General features: G+C 49.3%; 1 protein-coding gene across 2 annotated transcripts in view; it reads left to right on the top strand.

Annotated features, from left to right (window-relative positions):
- The window catches only part of RFTN2 (raftlin family member 2), a 527,077-nt gene that overhangs the window by 36,682 nt on the left and 464,684 nt on the right, over positions 1 to 25,711 (top strand). For both annotated transcript variants that reach the window (XM_029606043.1, XM_029606044.1), the window contains one exon: positions 136 to 319. In XM_029606043.1, coding sequence (XP_029461903.1) covers positions 136 to 319 — 184 coding nt within the window. The remainder of the gene's footprint in view (positions 1 to 135; positions 320 to 25,711) is intronic.

The following is a 25,711-nucleotide window of genomic DNA, read 5'->3' on the forward strand; positions in this document are numbered from 1 at the left end:
AATGTATCAAGTGTTAATCTGTATCCAGTTTTGTAAACTAGCAGTAGCAAATGCAAATGATATCTTTCTTTACTATCAGAACTTTATCTTTATCATATATATAACAATGTATTTTTCTTTTTCTAATTATATAAGTGTCCTCAAGTCCTGAAGTCATCAAGATAAACTCTTTCAAGGATATTGCAAATAAAGTGGAGGAATATTACATAAAGGGATATGTTGTTGGAGCAGTTCATCCAATTATTCTGTCTACTGGCCGGAGAAGGCACTTACCAGTGAGCTACCTATATCGAGTTGTGTTATTCAGACTTAAATTAAGGTGAGCACATGCATCAGAGTTTTGAATTAATATTTGATAATAGTATAACAGCATTATTGCTTTTGTGGCTAATTTTTAAAGCATAGCCTGGTATAAATTCCAGTGTAATTACTCCAGTTATTAAGGTTCAAGGTAAGATTAGTATTTAGAGAACAAGTTAATACCTCTCACTACCTAGCTTCAATTCTCTCTTCCCTCATTTATATTCATTTGGATGCTATAGAATACCAGTAACATAGCTGTGTATTTGACCTATAAAAATAAGTCTATTATTTTTGCCATTCTGTGACTTTATTTTGAATGTACTCAGTTTTAGTGTGTGTCAAATTCAGTTTTACTGCCTTGTTTTATTTTCAGATATTGTATTATAACTGTTCATTGAATAGTGCTGAACAAGAAGAAAATAAATATTAGACTATCACTAGATCAACTGGGAGGAAGCCAGCCAGACAAGAACTGTGCAGAACTTTTCCAATCACACTAATAGCTGAGTACTACATTCCCTGACAAGTATACATATTTCCCATGTTCACGTGGACCTTATTGAATGCAAGCCCTGGAGTACTTGCAAATGGAGAATATGAATGGGATAGTATTCACCCCCCTTATTTGCTTTGGTGTTTTTAAATGCACATGCATCAGGATAGTGCAGAAAGTTCTGTGTAAATAAGGACATATGGTCCTTTTAATGCATAAGAACAAAAGAAACAAAAGAAATTGCTATACTGGGTCAGACCAAGGGTCCATCAAACCCAGCATCCTGTTTCTAACAGTGGCCAATCCAGGCTATAAGTACCTGGCAAGTTCCCAGACACTAAGTATATCCCCTGCTACTGAAGCCATTAATAGCAGTGGCTATTCCCTAAGTCAACTTGATTAATAGCAGTTAATGGACTTCACCATCAAGAATTAATCAAACCTTTTTTCAACCCAGCTACACTAACTGCACTAACCACATCTTCTGGCAACAAATTCCAGAGCTTTAATGTGCGTTGAGTGAAAAAGAATTTTCTCCTAGGACATGCAGGATGTTAGTCTTCACAGATGGGTGACATTATCAGAAGGAACCCGGCATGGAAAACGTTTGTCAAAGTTTCTAGAAGCTTTGACTGGCACACTGAGCATGCCCAGCATGCCACTATCTGCACATCCAAGCGAGGTCCCCCTTCATTCTCTCTTTTTCCGCAGTGCAGTTTTTGGAGCTCTGCTTCATTTGCCTTTTGCGCTTTAAATTTGCAATTTTTTCTCCTGGTCCATAGTCGGTTCCCCTTTCGCTGTTGGTGTATCTCCTTGGCGCGGTAGGTAAACATTTTTCTCCCTTCTTCGCAGTCAGTTCCCGGCGTCCCACTTCTATGTGGCCCCCGATCATCGACCGCGTGCCGGCTGTTTTTCATGGCATTGTCCAGCTTCCATCGGTGTTCCCAGTGCCTACGGACCATGTCCATTACAGATCCGCATGAGGTTTGCATCCTCTGCCTGGGGGCATCACACAAATCCGAGAGTGTCAGCTGTGCAATCAGATGTCCCCCAAGGGCCGTCTTGCTCACCTCGATAAAATGGAGAAACATTTTGGTCCCAAAAATCTGCTCCATCCACGCCCGCGTCGGAGTCTTCGACATCTGGGGGTCAAGGGGAGCCACTCGATATACTTCTCCTTGCCACACCCCCGGCGGCATCTTGTAAAGACCGAGGGGACGGGGACCGGTCCTCCGTGGTCTTGCCGATTTCCAGGACATCAGGATCCTCTGCCTCCTCTGCACTGGGGAAAGACCGGACCAAGCACCGTGGGAGATCCCACAAGCATCAATACTGGTCACTGTCGGCACATGGCTCTGTTTTCGGTGTAGTACTGGTGGCTACCGTACCGCCACCGAAGCAACCCCGTGGTATGGAGGCCTCATCCTCTGATAAACCCGGGAGTCCAATATCGGTGCTGTGCACAGTGCCTCCTAAGAGACCTGAAGAGGCACCGGTCTTCCCCCTCCCTTAGTCCTGTCCTCACCAGACTTTCAGGAGGAGCTGGACCGCAGGGTGCAGAATATGGTGCTCTGAGCTCTGTGGAGTGTTCTGCCGCCCCACCACCAGCCCCCATACTGGTGCCAGAGCCTCTGCCGTCTATCTCGGACCCTGACCATCCTCGCTCGCGGCTGTGGGCAGCCGCCTATGCCCCCGAGTGCCTGCTGCCTCCTCGGCTGTTCCTGGCTCCTCCGCGGACCTCCTCAGCTCCCGGTGGGTCTCCCCACATGGGCCGCGGTGAGATGCCGTCATCCGGCCTCCTGCAGGCCTTGGCTTAGGCGCACACGCGTGTGCCTCTCACACCTTTAAAGGGGCCGTGGCGGGAATCTAGCCCGCGGCCCCGGATAATGACATCATCGGCCATGCTATATAAGGCAGGGCCTGCCACTAGTTCCTTGCCTTGGCAACAGGTCTCCATGTTTGTTCGTGGGCTCATTGCCCATCATTCCTGGTTCCTGATCCTGAGTCGTACCTTGGTCCCTTCCTTGTCTTGCTGGACTGACCTTCGGCTTTGACCCTTGCTATGTTGGACCATGCTCAGGATTGACTCTCTGGCTTTGACCATTGCTAGATTGGACCACGCTCAAGATTGACCCTCTGGCTTTGACCCTTGCTCCGTTAGACTCTGTACCTTGTCTTACTCAGCCGCCTGCCCTGACACAAGCCTGCCTTTGACTACGTCTTCGGTATCTTCCTGGACTCGGCCTTTCAGGCTTCGGCCTTCTATTACCTGGGCGCCACCTGTCTCTGCCCTCTTCTTTTTGGCGTCCGGGTCTCTGGATCCCTGCCTCGTCCGGACCTACGCTGGTCCCTTGATACCTCTGCTGGTCCCTGGCAACCCTTGCATCTCATCTACTGGGAGTCGTCACACGAATGCCCGCCTAAGACCAGCTGGCCCCGGCACCCAAGGGCTCAACCTGTGGGGAACGTGGGCTAGTATTGGCGAAGCTCCAGTTGGCCTCCGTCTCCTAGTCAGCTCTGCCTCCCAATGGTGGGGACCCATGGGGCTTGCCCTACGGGTAGCGTCAACCCCACCTCGGGCCAAAGGTCCATCACCAGCGTAACAAGGATGGCCTGGCTCTATGCATCCGATCTTCGGCCAGAGGTGCAGTAGAAGTTGGCAGACCTGCCATGTACGGGTGAAAACTTGTTTGGAGATAAGGTCAGAGATGCAGTAGCTCAGTTGAAGGATCATCATGAAACCCTTCAACAACTGTCCGCTAGTGCTTTGGACTCTCCATCTTCTGCCAGGAAATCTTCCAGGCCAAGCTCCAGGAAGTCCTTATACCAGCAGCGGAAATATTATCCCCCCACTTCTCGGACTTACACACCCTGGGCCAGTTCTAGGGTCCGTTCCTATCAACAGCGAGCACCTAGGCCTCAGCCAGCCCCCTCCAACAGGCCCCGGCTATGGACCTTTGACTGGAGGCAAGGGAGCACAGGTCAGCAAGATGTACCTCTGACGCTAGATCCCCCCAGTGGGAGACAGACTTCTTTGCTTTGCCCACCACTGGGCGACATTCACTTTGGACTAATGGGTCTTTGCTATAATTCGCCAGGGGTATCGTCTCAATTTCAGAAAGATCCCAGAGAACTCTCCCCCTTGTCCATCGTGGGGTACATCTGCCCAGCAGGTCATACTTCGGACAAAGCTATCCGCCCTTCTCACACAGGAACATTAGAGCCCGTTCCTCACCCTCAGCAGGGCCGAGGGTTCTATTTGTGGTATTTCCTCATCCCGAAGAAAAATGGGGGCTTGTGCCCCATTCACGATCTCAGGGTGTTAAACACGTTTCTCACAAGAGAAAAGTTCAAAATGGTTTCCCTGGGCACTCTGATTCCCCCCTCAAAAGAGGGGACTGGCTCTGCTCCTTTGATCTCAAGGATGCCTACACCCACATTGCCATCTTCCCAGGGCACAAAAAGTATCTTGGCTTTGTGGTGCGGAAGGCTCACTACCAGTACAGGGTGCTGCCTTTTGGTTTGGTCTCAGCCCTTTGCGTCTTCACCAAGTGCCTGGCAGTGGTGGCTGCGCATCTCAGGCGCCATGTGGTGCACATCTTCCCATACCTGGATGACTGATTGGTCAAAAGTTAATCACGCACAGGGGCACTGGACACTTTAACCCTGACAGTGCAGACGCTGCAGTCTTTGGGTTTTATTAACTAACCAAAATCTCACCTCTGCCCGTCGCCCAGCTGGACTTCATAGGAGCCAGGCTAGACATGGTGCAGGTGAAAGTTTGTTTATTTATTTATTTATTTAAAAACTTTTCTATACCGTCACTAAGTTATATACCATCGCAACAGTTTACAAATAGGCGAGACTAAGGTATGTAATATAGGTTATCGTACATTCTAACAAGTGCCAATAAAGTTCAGTTACAATTTCATAAATAAAATCAATATTTGAGCATGGTAGGTCTAGTCCAGGTATATTATTGAGTTACTATCTCTTTGAGATATTACTTCTTAAATGTAGGATTAAATAAAATCATTCGCATCTGCGTTTCCGTGTACTTTCATTCTCTACCCTCCAGACTCTTTTTAAAGAGCCATGCTTTTCAATTTTTCTTAAAAGTTTTGAGATTATTCTGTAATCTGAGTTCAGGGGGCATCGTGTTCCATAGTATGGGCCCAGCCAATGTGTTCTTGCCGCACGATTGGGCCCTTTCCCTAGCTTTGTTGTCAACCTTCATGCGCAGCAGTCGGACTGTAATTGCTCGCCTCCTGCTTCGCTTATTGGTTCACATGGCAGCCTCAGTACATGTTACCCCGTTAGCCTGCCTTCGCATGCGCAGGGCGCAATGGACGTTATGGTCGCAGTGGCATCAGGCATCTCAGGACCTCGAGGCCCGTGTCTTCATCATACAACCTCTTTAGATCTCTCTGTCCTGGTGGGAGGATCTCTCCAATTTAGAGCAGGGGATTCCCTTACAGGCTGCCCTACCTCAGATGGTTCTTACCACCGATGCCTCTCCTCAGGGCTGGGGAGCCTATGTGGACGGCCCCCACACCAAGGTCACTGGATTGCTCAGGGAACTGCCAGATAAACTTCTTAGAGCTTCGGACATTAGTTATGCTCTCTGAGCATTCCGGGATCGGTTGTCCCACAAGACAGTCCTTTTTCGGACAGTCACCCAGGTTGCGATATGGTATATCAACAAGCAAGGAGGCATGGGATTGCTTCTCCTCTGTCAGGAGATGGTACAGATCAGGACCTGGGCCCTGTCGCAGGGGTTGTCACTGCGAGCTCGAACCTACCTGGGACCCTGAATGTACTGGCAGACCTCTTAAGCCATGCTTTTCAGCTGCACAAGTGGTTCCTGAATCAGGCGGTGGTGGTCCAGATCTTTCACCGGTGGGGAAACCCGGATGTGGACCTCTTTGCCTCCCCGTACAACTGCAAGTTGAGCAATTCTTGCTCCCAGTTCTCGTGGAACGGCCGTCCAGCCTCTGATGCCTTCTCCCTTCATTGGGGGAAGGGTCTCCTGTATGCGTACCCTCCTCTTCCACTCCTCCTGAAGACTCTCCTGAAGCTCCAGCAGTACTGAGGGACCATGATCCTCGTAGCACCCTACTGGCCCAGGAAAGATTGGTTCCATCTCCTTCAGGACCTGTCGATCAGGGATCCCATCAGACTGGGGACCACACCCAATATGATAACACAGAATCAGGGCACCCTGTGTCATCTGAACCTCCGGGTGTTAGCGTTGACAGCCTGGATGTTGAGCGCCTAGTCCTTCAGCTCCTGGATCTCTCGGAAAACGTCTCCAGGTGCTGGTAGCTTCCAGAAAGCCTTCCACCAGGAAGTCTTACAGGTTGAAGTAGAAGAGGTTCTCCACCTGGTGTGAGGGTCATGGCTTAGATTCATTCACGTGCCCGCTTCCCAGGTTCTTGGACTATTTGTGGCACTTTTCTGAGTCTGGGCTCAAAACCACCTTGGTCAGGGTTCATCTAAGTGCGTACCATTGAGGTGTCACTGGTACACCCATATGTAGATTTCTGAAGTGTCTGCTTCAGCTAAAGCCCCCTCTTCGGCCTCCTGTTGTGTCCTTGGACCTCAACATTGTCCTAGCACGGCTCATGAGGCCTCCTTTTGAGCCTCTGTGCTCCTGCGATCCAAAGTTCCTGACCTGGAAGGTTTTATTCCTAGTGGTGTTTATTTCAGCTTGTAGAGTTAGTGAGCTTCAAGCCTTTGTTACATACCCCCCAATAACAAGGTTTTTTCATGATCATGTGGTCTTGCGTACGCACCGCCATACACAAGGTTTTTTGAAGATCATGTGGTCTTGCGTACGCGTTTCTGCCTAACATTGTGACTGATTTTCACATCAATCAGTCCCATTGTGTTTGGCCTTGGGAGGCCTTGCATACTGTTGTGTTTGGAGACCGCTAGGAGAGCGATCTCATCTTGGGAGGATTGTGTGCCCTTGGGCCTCGGCACGACCCCAGAAGACTCGAAGACAGCGCTGAGGGTTGGTGAGACGTGTCCCAGCATGCGTGAAGACAAAGTCTGACCCTCTGCCGGACCTGCATGCTTCTGGGAGCCATCAACACTATGTTGGTATTTGAACAGTCCTCTGACCGTTCCCAGCCCTTTCGGACCTGCCACTAGGTATCGGCAAGAAGCAGCAGGCCAGACTGAGGATGAGGGCAGACGGAGGCCTTGTGACAGAGAAGACTCAAGACATGGACGAGAAGACTCTGGATGTGGAACTGAATGAATTCTTTACCTTGGTCTTTACAGAGGAGGATATTAGGAACATACCCACAGCTGAAGTATTTTTTAATAGTGGAGATTCTGAGCAACTGAAACAAATATCTGTGACAGTGGGGGATGTAATAGATAAAATTGACAGAGTTTTAAAAGAACATAAGAACATTAGAAAATGCCATACTGGGTCAGACCAAGGGTCCATCAAGCCCAGCATCCTGTTTCCAACAGTGGCCAATCCAGGCCATAAGAACCTGGCAATTACCCAAACACTAAGAAGATCCCATTCTACTGATGCAATTAATAGCAGTGGCTATTTTCTAAGTCAACTTAATTAATAGCAGGTAATGGACTTCTCCTCCAAGAACTTATCCAATCCTTTTTTAAACACAGCTACACTAACTGCACTAACCACAACCTCTGGCAACAAATTCCAGAGTTTAATTGTACGTTGAGTAAAAAAGAACTTTCTCCGATTAGTTTTAAAGGTGCCCCACGCTAACTTCATGGAGTGCCCCCTAGTCTTTCTACTATCCGAAAGAGTAAATAACCGATTCACATCTACCCATTCTAGACCTCTCATAATTTTAAACATTTCTATCATATCCCCCCTCAGCCGTCTCTTCTCCAAGCTGAAAAGTCCTACCCTCTTTAGTCTTTCATCATAGGGGAGCTGTTCCATTCCCCTTATCATTTTGGTAGCCCTTCTCTGTACCTTCTCCATCGCAATTATATCTTTTTTGAGATGCGGCAACCAGAATTGTACACAGTATTCAAGGTGCGGTCTCACCATGAAGCGATACAGAGGCATTATGACATTTTCCGTTTCATTCACCATTCCCTTTCTAATAATTCCCAACATTCTGTTTGCTTTTTTTGATTGCCGCAGCACACTTAACCGACGATTTCAATGTGTTATCCACTATGATGCCTAGATCTCTTTCTTGGGTTGTAGCACCTAATATGGAACCCAACATTGTGTAATTATAGCATGGGTTATTTTTCCCTATATGCATCACCTTGCACTTATCCACATTAAATTTCATCTGCCATTTTGATGCCCAATTTTCCAGTTTCACAAGGTCTTCTTGCAATTTATCACTTGTGATTTAACTACTCTGAACAATTTTGTGTCATCTGCAAATTTGACTATCTCACTCGTCGTATTTCTTTCCAGATCATTTATAAATATATTGAAAAGTAGGGGTCCCAATACAGATCCCTGAGGCACTCCACTGTCCACTCCCTTCCACTGAGAAAATTTAATCCTACTCTCTGTTTCCTGTCTTTTAGCCAATTTGCAATCCACGAAAGGACATCGCCACCTATCCCATGACGTTTTACTTTTCCTAGAAGCCTCTCATGAAGAACTTTGTCAAACGCCTTCTAAAAATCCAAGTATACTACATCTTCCAGTTCACCTTTATCCACATGTTTATTAACTCCTTCAAAAAAGTGAAGCAGATTTGTGAGGCAAGACTTGCCCTGGGTAAAGCCATGCTGACTTTGTTCCATTAAACCATGTCTTTCTATATGTTCTGTGATTTTGATGTTTAGAACACTTTACACTATTTTTCCTGGCACTGAAGTCAGGCTAACTAAAATTAAAACCGGTAACCTGTTACCTATCTTTAAAATAGCCGTGGTTCTGAAGACTAGAAGGTGGCCAATGTAACGTTGATTTTTAAAAAGTGTTCAGGACTGATCTGGAAAACTATAGACCGGTGAGTCTGACATCGATCCTGGACAAAATGGAGAAGCCATTCATAAAAAGTAAATCACTGGCTATATAGATAAGCATGGCTTAATGGAGAAGAGTCAACATGGTTTTAGCAAGGGGAAGGCTTGTCTTACCAATTTTTTAGAATTTTTGAAGGTGTAAATAAGCATATAGATAACGAGTCAGTTGATACAGGGCCTGATTTTCAAAAGCATTTAGATGCTTAAAACTGGGTTTTACTCGCATTAAGTGGCTTTTGAATATTGCTACAATATATGCTATAGAATTGTCCATAGGTTTCTCACAGGACAAGCAGGATGGTAGTCCTCACATATGGGTGACATCACAGGATGGAGCCCAATCACGGGAAACTTCTGTCAAAGTTTCCAGAACTTTGAATAGCCCCTACTGGGCATGCCCAGCATGGCACTAACCCTGCAGCCAGCAGGGGTCCCCCTTCAGTCTTCTTTTTTCCGCGCAGCAGTAGCGTCACGGTTAAGGAGCTCTGCAGAGATTCCTGACAGGAATTTTCCTCACGGAATTACTACAAGTTAATTTGCCCCACAGGGGTTCCTCCTCTAACTTTTTCAAGCCGCGGTACTCCGGTAAGTTTTACCCGTTTTTCCGTCGATTACTGTCGAGTTGGCCCTCGCGGCCTACTGGCCATCGACCATACTGCGGCTCAATTTTTTTCCATGGCTATGGCGTCTGGGTTCCGTCGGTGCCCGGAAGTCTGTGTAATGTGTCTTGGACGAGAGCACGATGTCTTAACCTGCACCAAATGTGCCCTAGTGATACCAAAAGGTCGCAAGGCCAGAATGGAGAAGATGGAACTTCTCTTCCGTGCTCAAACCCCGACTCCGTCCATTGCATCGACGTCGTCGGAACTGGCACCGTCAACTTCGCGCCAGCATAGTCCACCGACCGGTGACCGTCTGGCATCGACGACATCTCGGCCTTCAACACCCTCTACTCCCCCTCAGGACCGAGGGGATCGTAGAGACAAACATCGCCATCGGCATAGAAAGTCTCGGACCATCGAGGGAGCAAAATCATCGACCTCGCCATTGTCCGAGCCGCCGTCAAAGAAACCCTGTCCAGAAAAGGCACCGACCTTTTTGGCGATCGGGTCACCGAGGCAACCCTCCCCCGATGGGGCATCGGGAGCCGCGACTCCTCCTTTAATGGTGGTCCCTCCGGCTATGCCTCTGCCTCCTTCTGTTCCGGAGCTGGGGCTGCTTGCTCCAGGTCTCCGAGAAGAACTGGACCGGATGGTTCAGGAGGCCATCTACAAGGCGATGCAACGACTCCAGGTTCCTCCGACACCGGTACCAATTGTGGAACCGCCCACCGACCCGATTCCGGCAGCGTTGGCACCGCTGCTCTCTAGGATGGAAGCGCTCATTCCCGCTTACTCTGTCATCGGGAGGAGAAACACCATTCCGCATCCCTCCATCGGGAGTTCTACCTCAGCCATCGATGTATTTCGACAAAGTCCCCCATGAGAGACTCTTCAGGAAATTACAAAGTCATGGAATAGGAGGTAGTGTTCTATTGTGGAGTGGTAACTGATTAAAATTAAAAGAACATTTCTGTTCTTTGTAAAGGCCATGCCTAATTTATATTTATTGTTCTAAGTTATCTGTAAACCGATACGATGTGCAAACGGCTGTCGGTATATAAAATCTTTAAAATAAAATAAATAAATAAATAGAAGGCTGAAAACAGAGAATAGGACTAAATGGTCAGTTTTCCAAATAGAGAAAGGTCATTAGTGGAGTACCACAAGGATTGGTACTAGGACCTGTGCTGTTTAAAATATTCATAAATGATCTGGAAAAAGGAACAGATAAGGTGATCAGATTTGCAGATGACAGAAAATTATCCAAATTTGTTAAAAGAGCAGCAGATTACAAGAAATTACAGAAGGATCTTGTCAAACTAGGAGATTGAACAATTGAATGGCAGATGAAATTTAATATGGAAAAGTGCAAAGTAATGCACATAAGGAAAAATAATCCAAACTACAGGTGCACAGTGTTGAGTTCAATCTAGGGAATCACTATCCAGGAAAAGGACATTGGAGACCTTGTGGACAATATGTTGAAATCTTCAGCTCAATGTGCAGCGGTAGTCAATAAAGCAAATAGAATCTTAGGAATAATCCAAAAAGGAATGGAAAATAAAACAAAAGATATCATATTGTCTCTGTATTCAGCCATGGTGCGACCACACCTTGAATATTGTGTGCAGTTCTGATTGCCCCATAGCAGAACTAAAAAAGTGGCAGAGGACGGCAACAAAAATGATAAAGGGGATGGAACTTCTCTCGTATGATGAGAGGGTTCACAGGCTACAGCTCTTCAGTGGGAAAAGAGAAGGCTGAAGGGGGATATGATAGAAGTTTATAAAATCATGAGTGGGGTGGAAAAGGTAAATAAACTAACAACCAGCAGATTCAAAACAAATCTTAGAAATTACTTTTTCACTCAGCACACTATCAAGCTGTGGAATCTATTGCTAGAGGACATGATTAAACTGATTAGCATAGCAGGGTTTAAAAGAGATTTGGACATGTTTCTGGAGGAAAAGTCCATAATACATTATTTGCAACTAGACTAAAGAAAGCTATTGCTATCCCTGGAAATGAGTAACAAATTAGATCTACTTCATAGGATTTGCAATCTGGATTGGCCACTGTCAGAGACAGGATGCTGGACTCGATGGACTTTCGTCTGACTCAGTATAGCAATTCTTATAATAAGTTTTGCATGTGGTAATTAAAGCCCAAAGTGAACAATATCTAGCCACAGTTAGTAACCCATTGTAAAGCTCTCATCATTAGGTAGCAACACAAAAGGGCCTATGCACTAAAGCAGTGGTTCTCAACTTTTTTCTGTCGGGACACACCTGACAGATGGTTCTCACATGCATGACAGACTGAACACATGACTGTCACGAGGCTAAATGTAAACATACACTCTGCATCCACAGGAACCCCCAACAATGGGTGCAGAGTAGAACTAGGACATTCTCTGTACAACTTACCATTCAAAAAAATATTCTGGTTTCATCTCAGTAACAGCAACACAAACTCCCTCTACTACCAGGCACAATATCCCTACTTACAAAAAAAGACAACAGTTGACTACCAATACATATCCTATTGAGAAAACACAACAAATAAGACTGATACAAATGCCTGCTGTTGCATCAGGAGGTGGACCCTTGGCCTAGTGCAGGATTGGTAGGCTCCCTGGTCGGACCCAGAGAGCGCCTGCCACCAGGAGGCGGAGCACAAGAGGAGACAGAGGCTAGCTGGAGCTTCGCCACTAGCAACCCTAGGTACCCCCGGGTTGAACCCTTGGGTACCCGGGCCGCCTGGTCTTGTGGGCCTCGCAGGATCTCCTTGATAAGAAGAGAGTCTCTGAAAGTTTGACAAGGCTCAAGGTCAGAGTCAAAGAAACATAGTCAGCCAAAGCAGGGGTCAGTACCAGTGGTCAATCCGTGGATAGTCAAAGAGGCAGAGGTCAGGTTCCGGCAGCGGTCAGGCGTGGTCGTTGAACAGGCAGAGGTCAGGTTCTGGCAGCAGTCAGGTGTGGAAATAGTCACTGAGAACAGTTTGAGAGAATTAAATCAACTAAGGAGGGAACCAGAGGCAACTAGGAAGAGCCCTGTTGCAAAGGCAAGCTCTGTCATCCAGGTGGGCCCTGCAGCCCTTGCGAGCCGCGGCTCCTTTAAATCCTGTGAAGGGACGCGCACACTAAGGGAAGCCCGGAAGTGCAGTTTGGCAGTGGCGTGTCGGTCGTCGGACAGACCCGGGAGGGCGGCAGCGTCTCCAGCGTACCGCAAGGCCACGTACCGCTGGCAGGACCACGGCGAGGAGGTGAGCAGGGCCAGCCATGGAGCCCGTGGCCAGCCATCGCAACACCTGCATGTTAGAAAAATATCTCATCTTGGTCACACACTCAAAACCAACCTTCACCAAATACAGTAAGAACACATATTATAAATATGGAGACAGAAACTGGAATGGAAACCCAAAAAAGCTATTCTGCATGCAGTACAAACCTGGAAAATGGAAATAGAAATATAGCACCTAACACACTCCCAGGATCTTCAATAATGCACAGAAGCTAATCCTTAAAAGTTAAACCTGAATTATGGAACACACTCAAACAGTAGTAATCTAATCTATGGAATGGCAACACTACAAATATTAAATCAGGCCCTAAAATACCATACATGTCCTATTAGGAAAACAGAATAAGCCAAGTTGCTATAGATCCCTACACAGAAACTACAAGCTTGCAGAACACCTTTACCTGGGTCACACATGCAGAACACAAACAGGCCCTAACCAAATACAAAATAAAGAGACCATAAAGCTAATGTTTTAGTTTTTCCATTGTTGCACTGCATACAGAGTTTGGTCTTCTTGCTGTTTACTGTTCAGTTTTTCTCTGTACATTTCTATTTATATATGCCTCAAGAAATATAAAATAATAATTGTAAAACTATACTAATAAAGAAAATAAATGTTTCAAAACAACTGATAGAGTAACATCCAATAATTAAAAATTCATACACATTATTGAAAATTCTCCAAACACCAATAAAATATTTCAAACAGCAGACATCATGTAATTCCCAATAATTAAAATCAAGAAAATGTAACTTAAAAAGCCACCTTAGCTTACCCATCTCCAGTACTCTTCTACTCCTTTTCCTTGCAGGCCAGTAGAAAACACCAGAAGCAGTAGTGGCCACTGAAGCTCTGTCCTCACATACCTCTTCCTTAGGGCCCACAACCATTCTCTGTCTCTTACACAAACACACACACACACACCAGTCACACCCCCACGACCAGTTTCTGTCTCTCACATACCAGTCATCTCCCCGACCAGTCTCTCACTCTTGCACATATCAGTCACCTCCCTAACCAGTCTCTCTCTGTCTCTCACACATCAGTCACTTCTCTGACCATTCTTTCACTTTTACACCTCAGTCACCTCCCTGACTAGTCTCTCACTCTCACACATCAGTCACTTCCCTGACTAGTCTTTCACTCTCACACATCAATCACCTCCCTGACCAGTCTCTCACTCTCACACACACAGTCACCTCCCTGACCTGTGTCTCACACTCTCACACACACTCACCTCCCTGACCAGTTTCTGTCTGCCTCTCATACATCAGTCTCCTCCCTGACCAGTCACTTACACAGTCACATGCATGTGTCCTCTCTCTCTCACTTACATATACGCTCTCAATCACACACATGCTCTTTCTCCCAGGACAAGCAGGATGATAGTCCTCACAAATGGGTGACATCATCAGATGGAGCCCTGTCATGGAATACTTTTGTCAAAGTTTCTAGAACTTTGACTGGCACACTGAGCATACTCAGCATGCCATCAACCCTGAGCCCACACGGGGTCCCCCTTCAGTCTCTTTTTTTCCATGCAGCATTTGCCTCACGGTTCTTGGAGCTCTGTGTGAGTTTTTCCTCAGAATATTCCTCATGGAAATCTTTGAAGTTTACCTTCACTCTCTACCCCGTGCCGGGGTCCCCCATCGCACATCGACTCTGAAGACATTTCGGTGAGTTCAGTTAGTGCTTTTGCTGTCGGTTCCTGTTTATTCTCCTCACAGTGACAGACGGTCACCAACCGCACGCCGCCTATTTTTACCATGACGACCGGGTTTAGGAAGTGCCCTGAGTGCCCATGGACTATGTCCATAACAGACCCGCACAATGTGTGTGTCCTCTGCCTTGGGCCTTCCCATGACGTCCATCAATGTCCGAGCTGTGCTCAGATGACCCCCAAAGGCCGGCACGCCTGCCTGGAGAAGATGGAGCACTTGTTTGGGCCAAGCAAACTGCTCCATCAACTCCAGTAATGGGTACATCGGGTCGAGGGGGTCCATCTGATTCTGATCCCTCTCCATCAAAGCCCCACCAGGAGGACCGAGTTGCAGGAGACCGACCTTCGCCAGCATCGCCCATTCCAAGGCTTCCGCATTGTCATCCTCGGCGCCGGAGAAAGATCAGGCCGAGCACTATGGAAAGCATCTCCACTGGCATCGACACGCATCTCCGTCTAGTGCCGGCCGACACCGAAGTGGCATCGGCCTTGACCGAGCCTCCTCTGAAGAGGCCTCGGGAAGAGAAGCCCCCATCCTCCTCTGGACCCAGGAGCCCAAGGCGTTCCCCACCGGTAATGGTGATGGGCACCGAGCCTCCACGGACTCCCGTGGACACTCCGGTGATACCTAGCCTGCCTCCTCCTCCAGGTCGGTTCTTTCCACACCCTCGTTCCGGGAGGAGTTGGACAGCAAGCTCCCAACAGGCAGTGCTCAACGCCCTTCAGAGTTTTCAATTGCCACCGACACCAGCCCCCATAACGCCATCAGAACCAGTGACATCCATGTTAGCACCCCTTCTGGAAAAGCTGAACGTCCTGCTCAGTGCTCTGCCGACACAGCCCATACCACCCAGGCCTCCGATGCCCAGCCAACCACCGATACCTCCTCCTGTCTCCATCCCAATCCCAGGCTCCTTGGAGGATGAAGATGCGGCAGGACCACCGATGCCAGATCCCGTACCCAGACCATCAGGCCTTCCAGTGCCCGGCGACCCTCTCAGGGCCCGGTGCCCTTGGTGCCGGCACCACCATTATCTGTGCTGCCTCACCACCTATTGGTTCCTGTACCCCGTACTCTGGGGTTAGCCCTCTCTCCTCGACCCAGGCACATCCCTGGTGAGGAAGAGGCCCCCGAAGACCCATGGGGTGACGCCTCCTCAAACCATTCCTTGGAGGCTTCCGAGGACCTTCTTTCAGAACCTTTTCCCCCGGAGGAGAGACTGCGCCCACCCCCGGAAGACCTCTCCTTTGCTAGCTTCGTAAGGGAAATGGTGGAGACAATACCCTTACAACAGAGGAAGATGCCCGCCACAAAATGTTGGAGGTCCTACAGTTTGTGGACGCTCCAAAAGAGGTCATGGCTATCCCAGTTCATGAGGTTCTCCTAGACCTCCTGCACCGTCTCTGGGAACATCCCGGAACTGTGCCTCCAGTCAATAAAAAGACCAGTGCCACGTACCTAGTGCAACAGGCCCTAGGATTTCAAAAAAGCCAGTTGCCCTACCGGTCAGTGGTGGTAGAGTCAGCCCAGAAGAAAGCCAAGAGGACCCGCAGTCATTCCTCTGCCCCTCCGGGAAAAGACCAAAGAGCCCTAGTCACCCTTGGTCAACGGGTTTTCCAGGGGTCTATGTTGGTTGTTCACATAGCAGCATACCAGCTCTGTATGACCTATTATAATTGAAACCTTTGGAAACAAGTCCAGGAGTTTTCGGAAACCCTGCCACAGCAGTTTCAGGAGGGTCTGGACTCCATACTCCAAAAGGGGTTGGAAGCCGGAAAGCACAAGGTGAGGATGGCTTATGACACCTTCAAAACGGCCTCAAGAATCTCAGCAGCTGGCATTAGTGCCAGATGCTGGGCCTGGCTTAAGGCCTCAGACCTTTGTCCTGAGGTAAAAGACAAATTGGCAGACCTCCCCTGTACAGGAGAGAACCTGTTTGGTGATAAAATCAGTGACGCAGTGACCCAACTCAAGGATCACCAAGAGACCCTGCGTCAGCTCTACGCTACCACCGATGCCCCCTCAGCGGCCTGTCACGGTGCATGTAGGGACACCAGAAAACAGTTCTACAAACCACAAAGATACTACCTCCCAGCATCCCGTGCTCGTACAACTTGACCCTCTCAACGAGGCCATCCTCACCAACAGAGGGCATCTAGGGCACAGCCAGCTCCCCAGCCCGGCCCTGCAGCTGGGTTTTGACTCACATCCAGTCGGAGGGCGTCTCTGCCGCTTCGCCAGGAATTGGATACCAATCACCTCTGACCAATGGGTATTGTCCATCATAACCCACAGTTACCACCTCAATTTTCTCGCGGTGCCGCCAGACTCCCCACCTTCTCCGTCATGGAGTCTGGTCGATCATACAGCAGCCCTTGAATTAGAACTCTCGGCCATGCTACAGTCCAGAGCCATGGAACCGGTTCCCTGGACCCACCGAGGCCAAGGGTTCTACTCATGCTATTTTCTCATTCCAAAAAAGACAGGCCGCCTCCATCCTGTCCTCGACCTTCAAGCCTTAAACAGGTTCCTGCGTGAAGAGCAGTTCAGAATGGTGTCCTTGGCACCCTACTCCCGCTACTGCAGCAGGGGGAATGGCTCTGCTGTCTGGATTTATAAGACGCTTATGCACATATTGCGATTTTTCCACCTCATCACAAATATCTGCGGTTTGTCGTGGGTCACCGTCACCTCCAGTACAGGGCTCTCCCCTTCAGGCTCGCCTCCATGCCCCGCGTATTCACAAAGTGCCTGGCAATTGTCGAAGCACAGTTGCGCTGAAGCGGCATACATGTATTTCCATATCTGGACAATTGGTTCATCAAGAGCTTGTCCAAGGAGGGAGCCCTTCACTCCCTCCACTTAACCTTACAACTCCTTCAGTCACTGGGTTTTCTGGTCAACTACCCAAAATCCCACTTGACTCTTTCTCAAAAACTGTCATTCATCGGGGCAGACCTGATCACGACCTTGGTCAAGGCGTTCTTTCTCAACGAACGTGTAGTCAACCTGGCGGCCTCCATCCGGGCACATGGCATTGTCTGTCCATGTCACCCCAATGGCCCGCCTAGCCATGAGAGTCACACAGTGGACCCTGTGATCTCAGTGGAGACAAGCCTCTCAAAAACTCTCGGCACAAGTCCACATAACCACTCCACTCCGGATCTTCCTTGCCTGGTGGATGCAAAAATCCAACTTGAACAAAGGACTGCTTTTTCAGCCCCCGGCTGCTCAAATAACTTTGACCACAGATGCCTCCAACCTGGGCTGGGGCACCCATTCAAACAGACTCCACACACAAGAGATGTGGTCGACAGCCAAGGCGGCCTGCCAGATCAACTTCCTGGAACTCTGGGCGATGCGGTACGTCCTCGCCTGTCCAACAAGGTCATCCTGATCCAGACGGACAACCAGGTAGCCATGTGGTACCTCAACAAACAGGGGGACACAGGCTCTTACCTGCTGTGCCAAGAGGCACAGCAGGTAAGAGCCTGTGTCCCCCCTGGTTGTCCGTCTGGATCTGTCTGGATCCCCAGGGCCCAGGCAGATTTGGGCCTGGGCCCTGTCGCATTTCATGCTCCTGCGAGCCACATATCTGGCAGGCACACAGAATGTAGTGGCGGACCGCCTCAGCTGGACATTCCAGCCCCACAAGTGGTCTCTGAATCCCTGTGTGATGACCAGGATCTTCTGCTGGTGGGGTCAGCCGGACGTCAGTCTCTTTGCGTCCTCACAGAACCACAAGGTGGACCGATTCTGCGCCCTACAGGGGGATCGAAGGACACCACCCGTGGATGCCTTTACCCACTCTTGCAGCACGGCCTGTTATATGCGTACCCTCCGATTCCGCTAATAACCAAGATTCTCATGAAGCTACAGCAGGACCGATGCTCCATGATCCTCATAGCCCCGCATTGGCCGCGTCAGGTCTGGTTCCCCATCCTCCGCAACCTCTCTGCCCAGGAACCCATTCTCCTGGGCACCTCGCCCGAACTCATCATGCAGGATCAGGGCAGGCTGCGCCACCCGAACCTCCGGTCCCTGTCCCTGACAGCCTGGATGTTGAAAGCCTGATACTCCGATCCCTCGAACTTTCTGCTAATGTCTCGCAGGTCCTAGTAGCTTCACGAAAGCCTTCCATGAGGAAGTCATTTCAGATGAAGTTTAAAAGGTTCTCGTGGTGCAGGCAAGAAGGCCTTGACCCCTTCTCTTGCCCCACGCTGAGGCTTTTGGACTACCTCTTCTACCTTTCAGAGTCCGGTCTACAGACAAGCTCAATTTGGGTACATCTGAGTGCTATAAGCACCTACCATCGAGGGGTGGGCGATACCCCAGTCTCGGTGTAGTCCTTAGTGGGGCGCTTCATGAGAGGCTTACTACAACTAAAGCCTCCCCTACGTCCTCCTGTTGTGGTCTGGGACCTCAACATAGTGCTGGATTGGCTCATGCGGCCTCCATTTGAGCCCCTGTGCTCCTGCAAGTTAGTTTTCTTCTTCGCGGAGGTTACTTCTACTCGTAGAGTCAGTGTTCTTCTACAACAGGGTGGTACTGTGCACTCACCCCAAGTTCCTGCCTAAGGTAGTGACTGACTTCCACCTAAATCAGTCCATTGTTTTGCCCACTTTTTTCCCCGAGGCCACACTCACACCCAGGTAAGAGGGCTCTACCTACCTTGGACTGCAAGCGTGCTCTCGCCTTTTATTCAGAGAGCACCGCAGCCCACAGGCAGTCCACCCAACTCTTTGTCTCCTTCGATAAGAATAGACTAGGAGTTGCAGTGGGCAAGCAGACCCTCTCTAATTGGTTGGCAGACAGTATTGCTTTCTGCTACCAGCAAGCAGGCCTTCTGCTAGAGGGCCGAATAAAAGCGCACTCAGTGAGGGCCATGGCAGCGTCAGTGGCACACTTCCGAGCAGTCCCTGTTTCTGAAATCTGCAAAGCTGCGACGTGGAGTTCCCTTCACATCTTCGCAGCCCATTATTGTCTGGATAAGGACGGTCGACAGAACTGTGTCTTGGCCAATCTGTCCTCCGTAATCTGTTTCCAGTGTAACAACCCAACTCTTCCTACCTAGGGCCCCGACTGGTGTTCAGGCTACCCCGTTGTTGCCAACAGCTCCCCTGTTGTTGTGTTTATTGCATGTTATTAGGTGTCTGTTGGCTCAGGGTGTTCTGGGAGCAGCCTGCAGCTGTGAGGACTACCATCCTCCTTGTCCTGGGAGAAAGCAGAGTTGCTTACCTGTAACAGGTGTTCTCCCAGGACAGCAGGATGTTAGTTCTCACAAGACCCACCCGCCACCCAGCAGAGTTGGGTTCGCTTCCGTTTTATTTTATTTTTTGCTCATACTTTTGCTATAAAACGAGACTGAAGGGGGACCCTGTGTGGCCACAGGGTTGGTGGCATGCTGAGCATGTTCAGTGTGCCAGTCAAAGTTCTAGAAACTTTGACAAAAGTATTCGGTGACAGGGCTCCATCTGATGATGTCACCCATCTGTGAGGACTAAAATCATGCTGTCCTGGGAAAACACCTGTTACAGGTAAGCAACTCTGCTATCTCACACATACACGATCTCTCTCACACGCAAGCTCTCAGTCACATACATTCTCTCTTTCACTCTCCCTCACATATGCTTTCTCACTCTCAATCTCACTTCCCCACCCCAGAGCACAAATGTGAGCTGCAGCAGCCTCCTCCTTCAGCCCCCGCGTTCCAAAAAAGAATCCCATCAGCTGCGGGAACTAAAGCTTCTCTCTCCCATTGCAGATTGTCAATGGGAGAGAGAAGCTGATGTTCTCACAGGACAAGCAGGATGGTTGTCCTCACAAATGGGTGACATCGAGGATGGAGCCCAACCACGGAAAACTTCTGTCAAAGTTTCCAGAACTTTGACTGGCCCCTACTGGGCATGCCCAGCACGGCACTAACCCTGCAGCCAGCAGGGGTCTCCCTTCAGTCTTCTTTTTTCCGCGCAGCAGTAGCCACGCGGTGAAAGAGCTCTTAACCACGTTCCTGACAGGAATATAGAATTTATTATTCTGAAGAAAATTTGCCCCTCAGGGGTCTCCCTTCGTTGAATTTTTTCGTCCGCGGAACTCCGGTAAGTTTTGCCGTTGTTTCATCGACTTTCGTCGACTTTGGCCCTCGGGGCCCGTTAGCAGTCGACAGTCCCGCGGCTAAATTTTTGGCCTTCCGCCATGGCATCGGGTTTCCGACGGTGCCCGGACTGTACCCGGACTATGTCTATCACAGACCCTCATGGAGTCTGTGTTTTATGCTTGGGTAGTGAGCATGATGTCCTGACTTGCACCAAATGTGCCTTAATGACACCAAAAGGTCGCAAAGCAAGAATGGAGAAGATGGGGCTCCTCTTCCATGTTCGCACCCCAACGCCATCGATTGCATCGACGTCATCGGAACCGGCACCGTCGAAGTCTTCCTACCATCGACAGCCCTCCGGTGACCGTCCGCCATCGACACCTTCTCGGCCATCGACTCCTGTCCCTTCCCCCGATCATCGAGGAGATAGGAAGGAGAAACATCGCCATCGACGTCATAAGTCTCGGCCCGTCGAGGAATCGACGTCATCGACCTCTGTACCGACCGAGCCTCCGCAGAAAAAGCCTCGATCAGAGTTGGCACCGTCCACTTCTGTTTCGCAGGCACCGAGGCAACCCTCACCCCTTCGGGGTTTGGGAGCCGCGATTCCACCGGTGACGGTGGTCCCTCCGGCTCAGCCTCAGCCTCTCTCTCCCGTTGAGCCGGGTCTAGTTACCCCTGGTCTCCGGGCAGAACTGGACCGGCTGGTCCAGGAGGCCATCGATAAAGCGATGCAACGGTTCCAGCCTCCCCTGGCACCGACTCCGGCACCGAGAGCGGAACCGGCCACCGAGCCGATTGCGGCTGCACTGGCACCGCTGTTACACCGGATGGAGGCACTAATGACAGCCTTTCCACCGGTGATACCTATGTCACCGACACCGGCAAGACCGCTGTCACCGACAGATATTTCCTCGGGTGGAGAAACACCGTATCGGATCCCACCTTCGGGTATAGTTCCGTCGGTTCCAGGGCGTCCCTCGCCATCGATCTATCCCTCGGCACCGATACGCCCCTCTGCTCCACCGAGGTTTCCGATGCCGGCATCGATTCCATCGAGACCAACACCGGTTCCTTCGATGCTGACCCCAGCACCGATCCCGACATCGATTCAATCGAGGGTTTTCTCGATGCCCCCGGTGGCTTCTTCCAATTTCTCGGAGCCTCAACCAGGGCCTTCAGGTGTTCAACCCCCTAGTGGTCGTAAAGTTCACCAACCTGATCCTTATGACACTTGGGGTGATGATACCTCCTCTGATACTGATGATTTGCCTTCACCTCCCTCTCCCGCAGGGAGTAGAAAGCGTTCTTCCCCTGAGGACCTCTCTTTCATAAATTTTGTGAAGGAAATGTCAGAGTTGGTGCCTTTCCAGCTCCAATCTGAACAAGATGACAGGCACCAGATGATGGAATTACTCCAGTTCCTGGATGCCCCTAAAATTATAACATCTATACCAATCCATCAGGTTTTCCTAGATCTTCTAAAGAAGAATTGGGAATCCCCTGGATCTATTGCTCCAGTTAATAAGAAAGCTGACACTACATATCTTGTACAGTCAGCTCCTGGTTTTCAAAAACCACAATTGGACCATCGTTCTGTAGTCGTAGAATCAGCTCAAAAGAAAGCTAAACGACTAAAACCCCACTCTTCTATGCCTCCTACCAAGGAAAACAAATTCCTAGATAGCATAGGTAGAAAAGTATATCAAGGAGCTATGCTGATCTCCAGAATAGCTTCCTATCAGCTGTACATGACCCAATACAATAGGGTCATTCTCAAACAAATACAGGACTATTCAGATTCCTTGCCAGAACAGTTCCAGCCACAGCTCTAATCCCTACTAGCTAAGGGATTTGAAGCTGGGAAACATGAAATTAGAACATCTTATGATGTATTTGATGCATCCACGAGACTTTCTGCTACAGCAATCTCTGCTAGACGCTGGGCTTGGCTCAAGTCATCTGATCTGCGTCCAGAAGTTCAAGACAGGCTATCTGATTTGCCTTGTCTTGGGGATAATCTCTTTTGTGAGCAGATTCAGCAAATTGTTGCTGAACTTAAGGATCATCACGAAACCCTTAAACAGCTCTCCTCCATTCCTCCTGAGGTGCCTTCTAAACAGCCGTTTAGAAAAGACTCCAAGAAGCCTTTCATTCGGCCCAGGAAATATTATCCCCCTTCATCTAAGCCTAGGCCTGCACGGTCTTATCATAAGACTCAGTCTCGCCAGACTCGAAAGCAAAAACCTGCAGCAGGTTTTTGACTTCGACTTAGAGAGCACATACCAGACCCCTCTTCCAGCCATACCAGTGGGAGGTCGACTATGCCACTTCCTGGACAGATGGCATCAGATCACCACAGATCAGTGGGTATTAGCAATCATTGCACAGGGTTACCATCTTAACTTCCTGACTCTCCCTTCCGACTCCCCACCCCTGCAGGCGTGGAGTCTCACGGATCACTCGGTTCTTTTAGAGCAGGAGGCTTCTCTTCTCCTACAGTCAAACGCTATAGAACCCGTTCCTCTCTTTCAACAAGGACAGGGGTTCTATTCCAGGTACTTCCTGATCCCAAAAAAGTCAGGGGGACTTCGTCTCATCCTGGACCTAAGGGCCCTCAACAAGTACCTCCACAAGGAGAAGTTCAAAATGGTGACCCTAGGCTCGTTGCTCCCTCTGCTACAAAGAGGGGACTGGTTATGCTCTCTAGACCTAAAAGACGCATATACCAACATTGCGATAACACAATCTCATTGCAAATACCTCCGTTTCCTAGTAGGCCAAAGTCACTACCAATATCGAGTGCTACCTTTCGGCCTCGCATCCGCACCACGCGTGTTTACCAAGTGCCTCGTGGTGGTTGCAGCATTTCTTCGACAGGAAGGTGTCCATGTCTACCCCTACTTGGACGATTGGTTGATCAGGGCCCCAACCCAGCAATTAGCTCGGTCCTCCCTGACCCTAACACTTCAAACTTTGCTTTCGCTAGGTTTTCTAATCAATTACGAAAAATCCTGCATAGTCCCATCTCAAACCTTATCCTTCATTGGGGCAGACTTGGAAACCTTACAGGCAAAAGCCTTCCTTCCTCATCAATGGGTCCAGACCATAGTGTCCCTAGTTCGCCAGCTGCGCTCTCAACACACAGCCACAGCTCGCCAACTCCTGGTTCTTCTTGGACACATGGCCTCCTCAGTTTATGTGACTCCCACAGCCCGCTTAGCCATGAGAGTCACACAATGGACTCTGAGACTACAATGGACTCAAGCTATTCAGTCTCTGTCCTCCATAGTCCACATCTCCAACACCCTTCGTCTCTCTCTTGCATGGTGGATGAATCCGTTGAACCTCTTACAGGGCTTACCCTTTCTTCCACCAGATCCTCAGGTAATTCTCACCACCGATGCTTCCAACATCGGTTGGGGTGCCCATGTAAACGATCTGCAAACTCAAGGGCGCTGGTCACGAGAGGAAGCCAAACACCAGATAAATTTCCTGGAGCTCCGAGCGATCCGCTACGCTCTCAGGACTTTTCAAGATTGCCTTTCAAATCAAGCAATCTTAATTCAGACAGACAACCAGGTGGCCATGTGGTACATAAACAAGCAGGGAGGCACAGGTTCCTTCCTTCTGTGTCAGGAAGCTGCGCAGATCTGGGCAGAAGCCCTCTCCCGCTCCATGTACCTCAGGGCCACCTATCTGCCGGGAGAAGACAATATATTGGCAGACCAGCTGAGCCGTGTCTTCCAACCACACGAGTGGTCACTCAATCCTTTGGTAGCGACCTCTCTGTTTCACAAGTGGGGTTATCCCCACATAGACCTCTTTGCGTCCCCTCAAAACCACAAAGTGGACAATTACTGCTCTCTCATTCGGAGCCAGCACTCTCGGCCGAGGGATGCATTCTCCCTCACTTGGACAATGGGTCTGCTTTATGCATTCCCTCCACTTCCTCTTCTGTCGAGGACTCTCGTGAAGCTCCGCCAGGACAGGGGAACCATGATCCTGATAGCACCGCACTGGCCTCGCCAAGTGTGGTTTCCCATACTCCAGGATCTCTCCATCCGCAGGCACATTCCTCTGGGAAAGGACCCGCGTCTCCTCACTCAAAACGACGGATGCCTCCTCCATCCCAACCTCCAAGCCTTGTCCCTGACGGCATGGATGTTGAAAGGTTAGCCCTTCAGCCTTTCAACCTTTCAGATTCAGTTTCTCGTGTCCTGATAGCTTCACGAAAGCCTTCAACAAGAAAATCTTACTCATACAAATGGAAAAGGTACACGTCATGGTGCACTTCTCAGTCCCTTGATCCCCTTTCCTGTCCAATCTCTAAATTCTTGGACTATTTATGACATCTATCAGAATCCGGTCTAAAGACCTCTTCTATAAGGATGCAAGTCAGTGTGGTAGCCGCCTTCCATAAAGGTATCGGGGGTGTCCCTATCTCAGTACAACCCCTGGTAACACGCTTTCTTAAAGGCTTGCTCCATTTGAAGCCACCCTTACGTCCTCCGGCCCCATCTTGGGACCTTAATCTGGTTCTTGGTCGTCTAATGAAACCACCTTTCGAACCTCTGCACTCCTGTGAATTAAAATATCTCACATGGAAAGTGTTATTCCTTTTGGCTATCACTTCAGCTCGCAGGGTTAGTGAACTACAGGCCCTAGTTACCTATCCGCCTTACACTAAGCTCCTGCAGGACCGGGCGGTACTCCGCACTCACCCTAAATTTTTACCTAAGGTAGTTTCGGAGTTTCATATCAATCAATCCATCATACTACGTATCTTCTTTCCCAGGCCCCACTCCAACTCCGGGGAACAGACTCTGCATACCTTAGACTGTAAACGAGCTCTAGCTTTTTATCTAGACCGTACAGTTTCTCACAGGAAGAGCACTCAATTATTCGTCTCTTTCCATCCTAACAAGTTAGGACAACCTGTGGGTAAGCAGGCTCTTTCCTCCTGGTTGGCGGACTGCATTTCTTTTTGCTATGAGCAAGCTGGCATTCCTTTCCAAGACAGTGTTAAAGCACACTCTGTGAGGGCCATGGGGACTTCAGTAGCACACCTTCGATCGGTGCCGCTTCCTGACATCTGCAAGGCTGCAACCTGGAGTTCCCTCCACACCTTTGCAGCCCACTATTGTTTGGATAAAGCTGGAAGACAGGATTCCATCTTCGGCCTATCTGTCTT

Source organism: Rhinatrema bivittatum, chromosome 6, assembly GCF_901001135.1.
Source record: "Rhinatrema bivittatum chromosome 6, aRhiBiv1.1, whole genome shotgun sequence".
Taxonomy (NCBI): Eukaryota; Metazoa; Chordata; class Amphibia; order Gymnophiona; family Rhinatrematidae; genus Rhinatrema; species Rhinatrema bivittatum.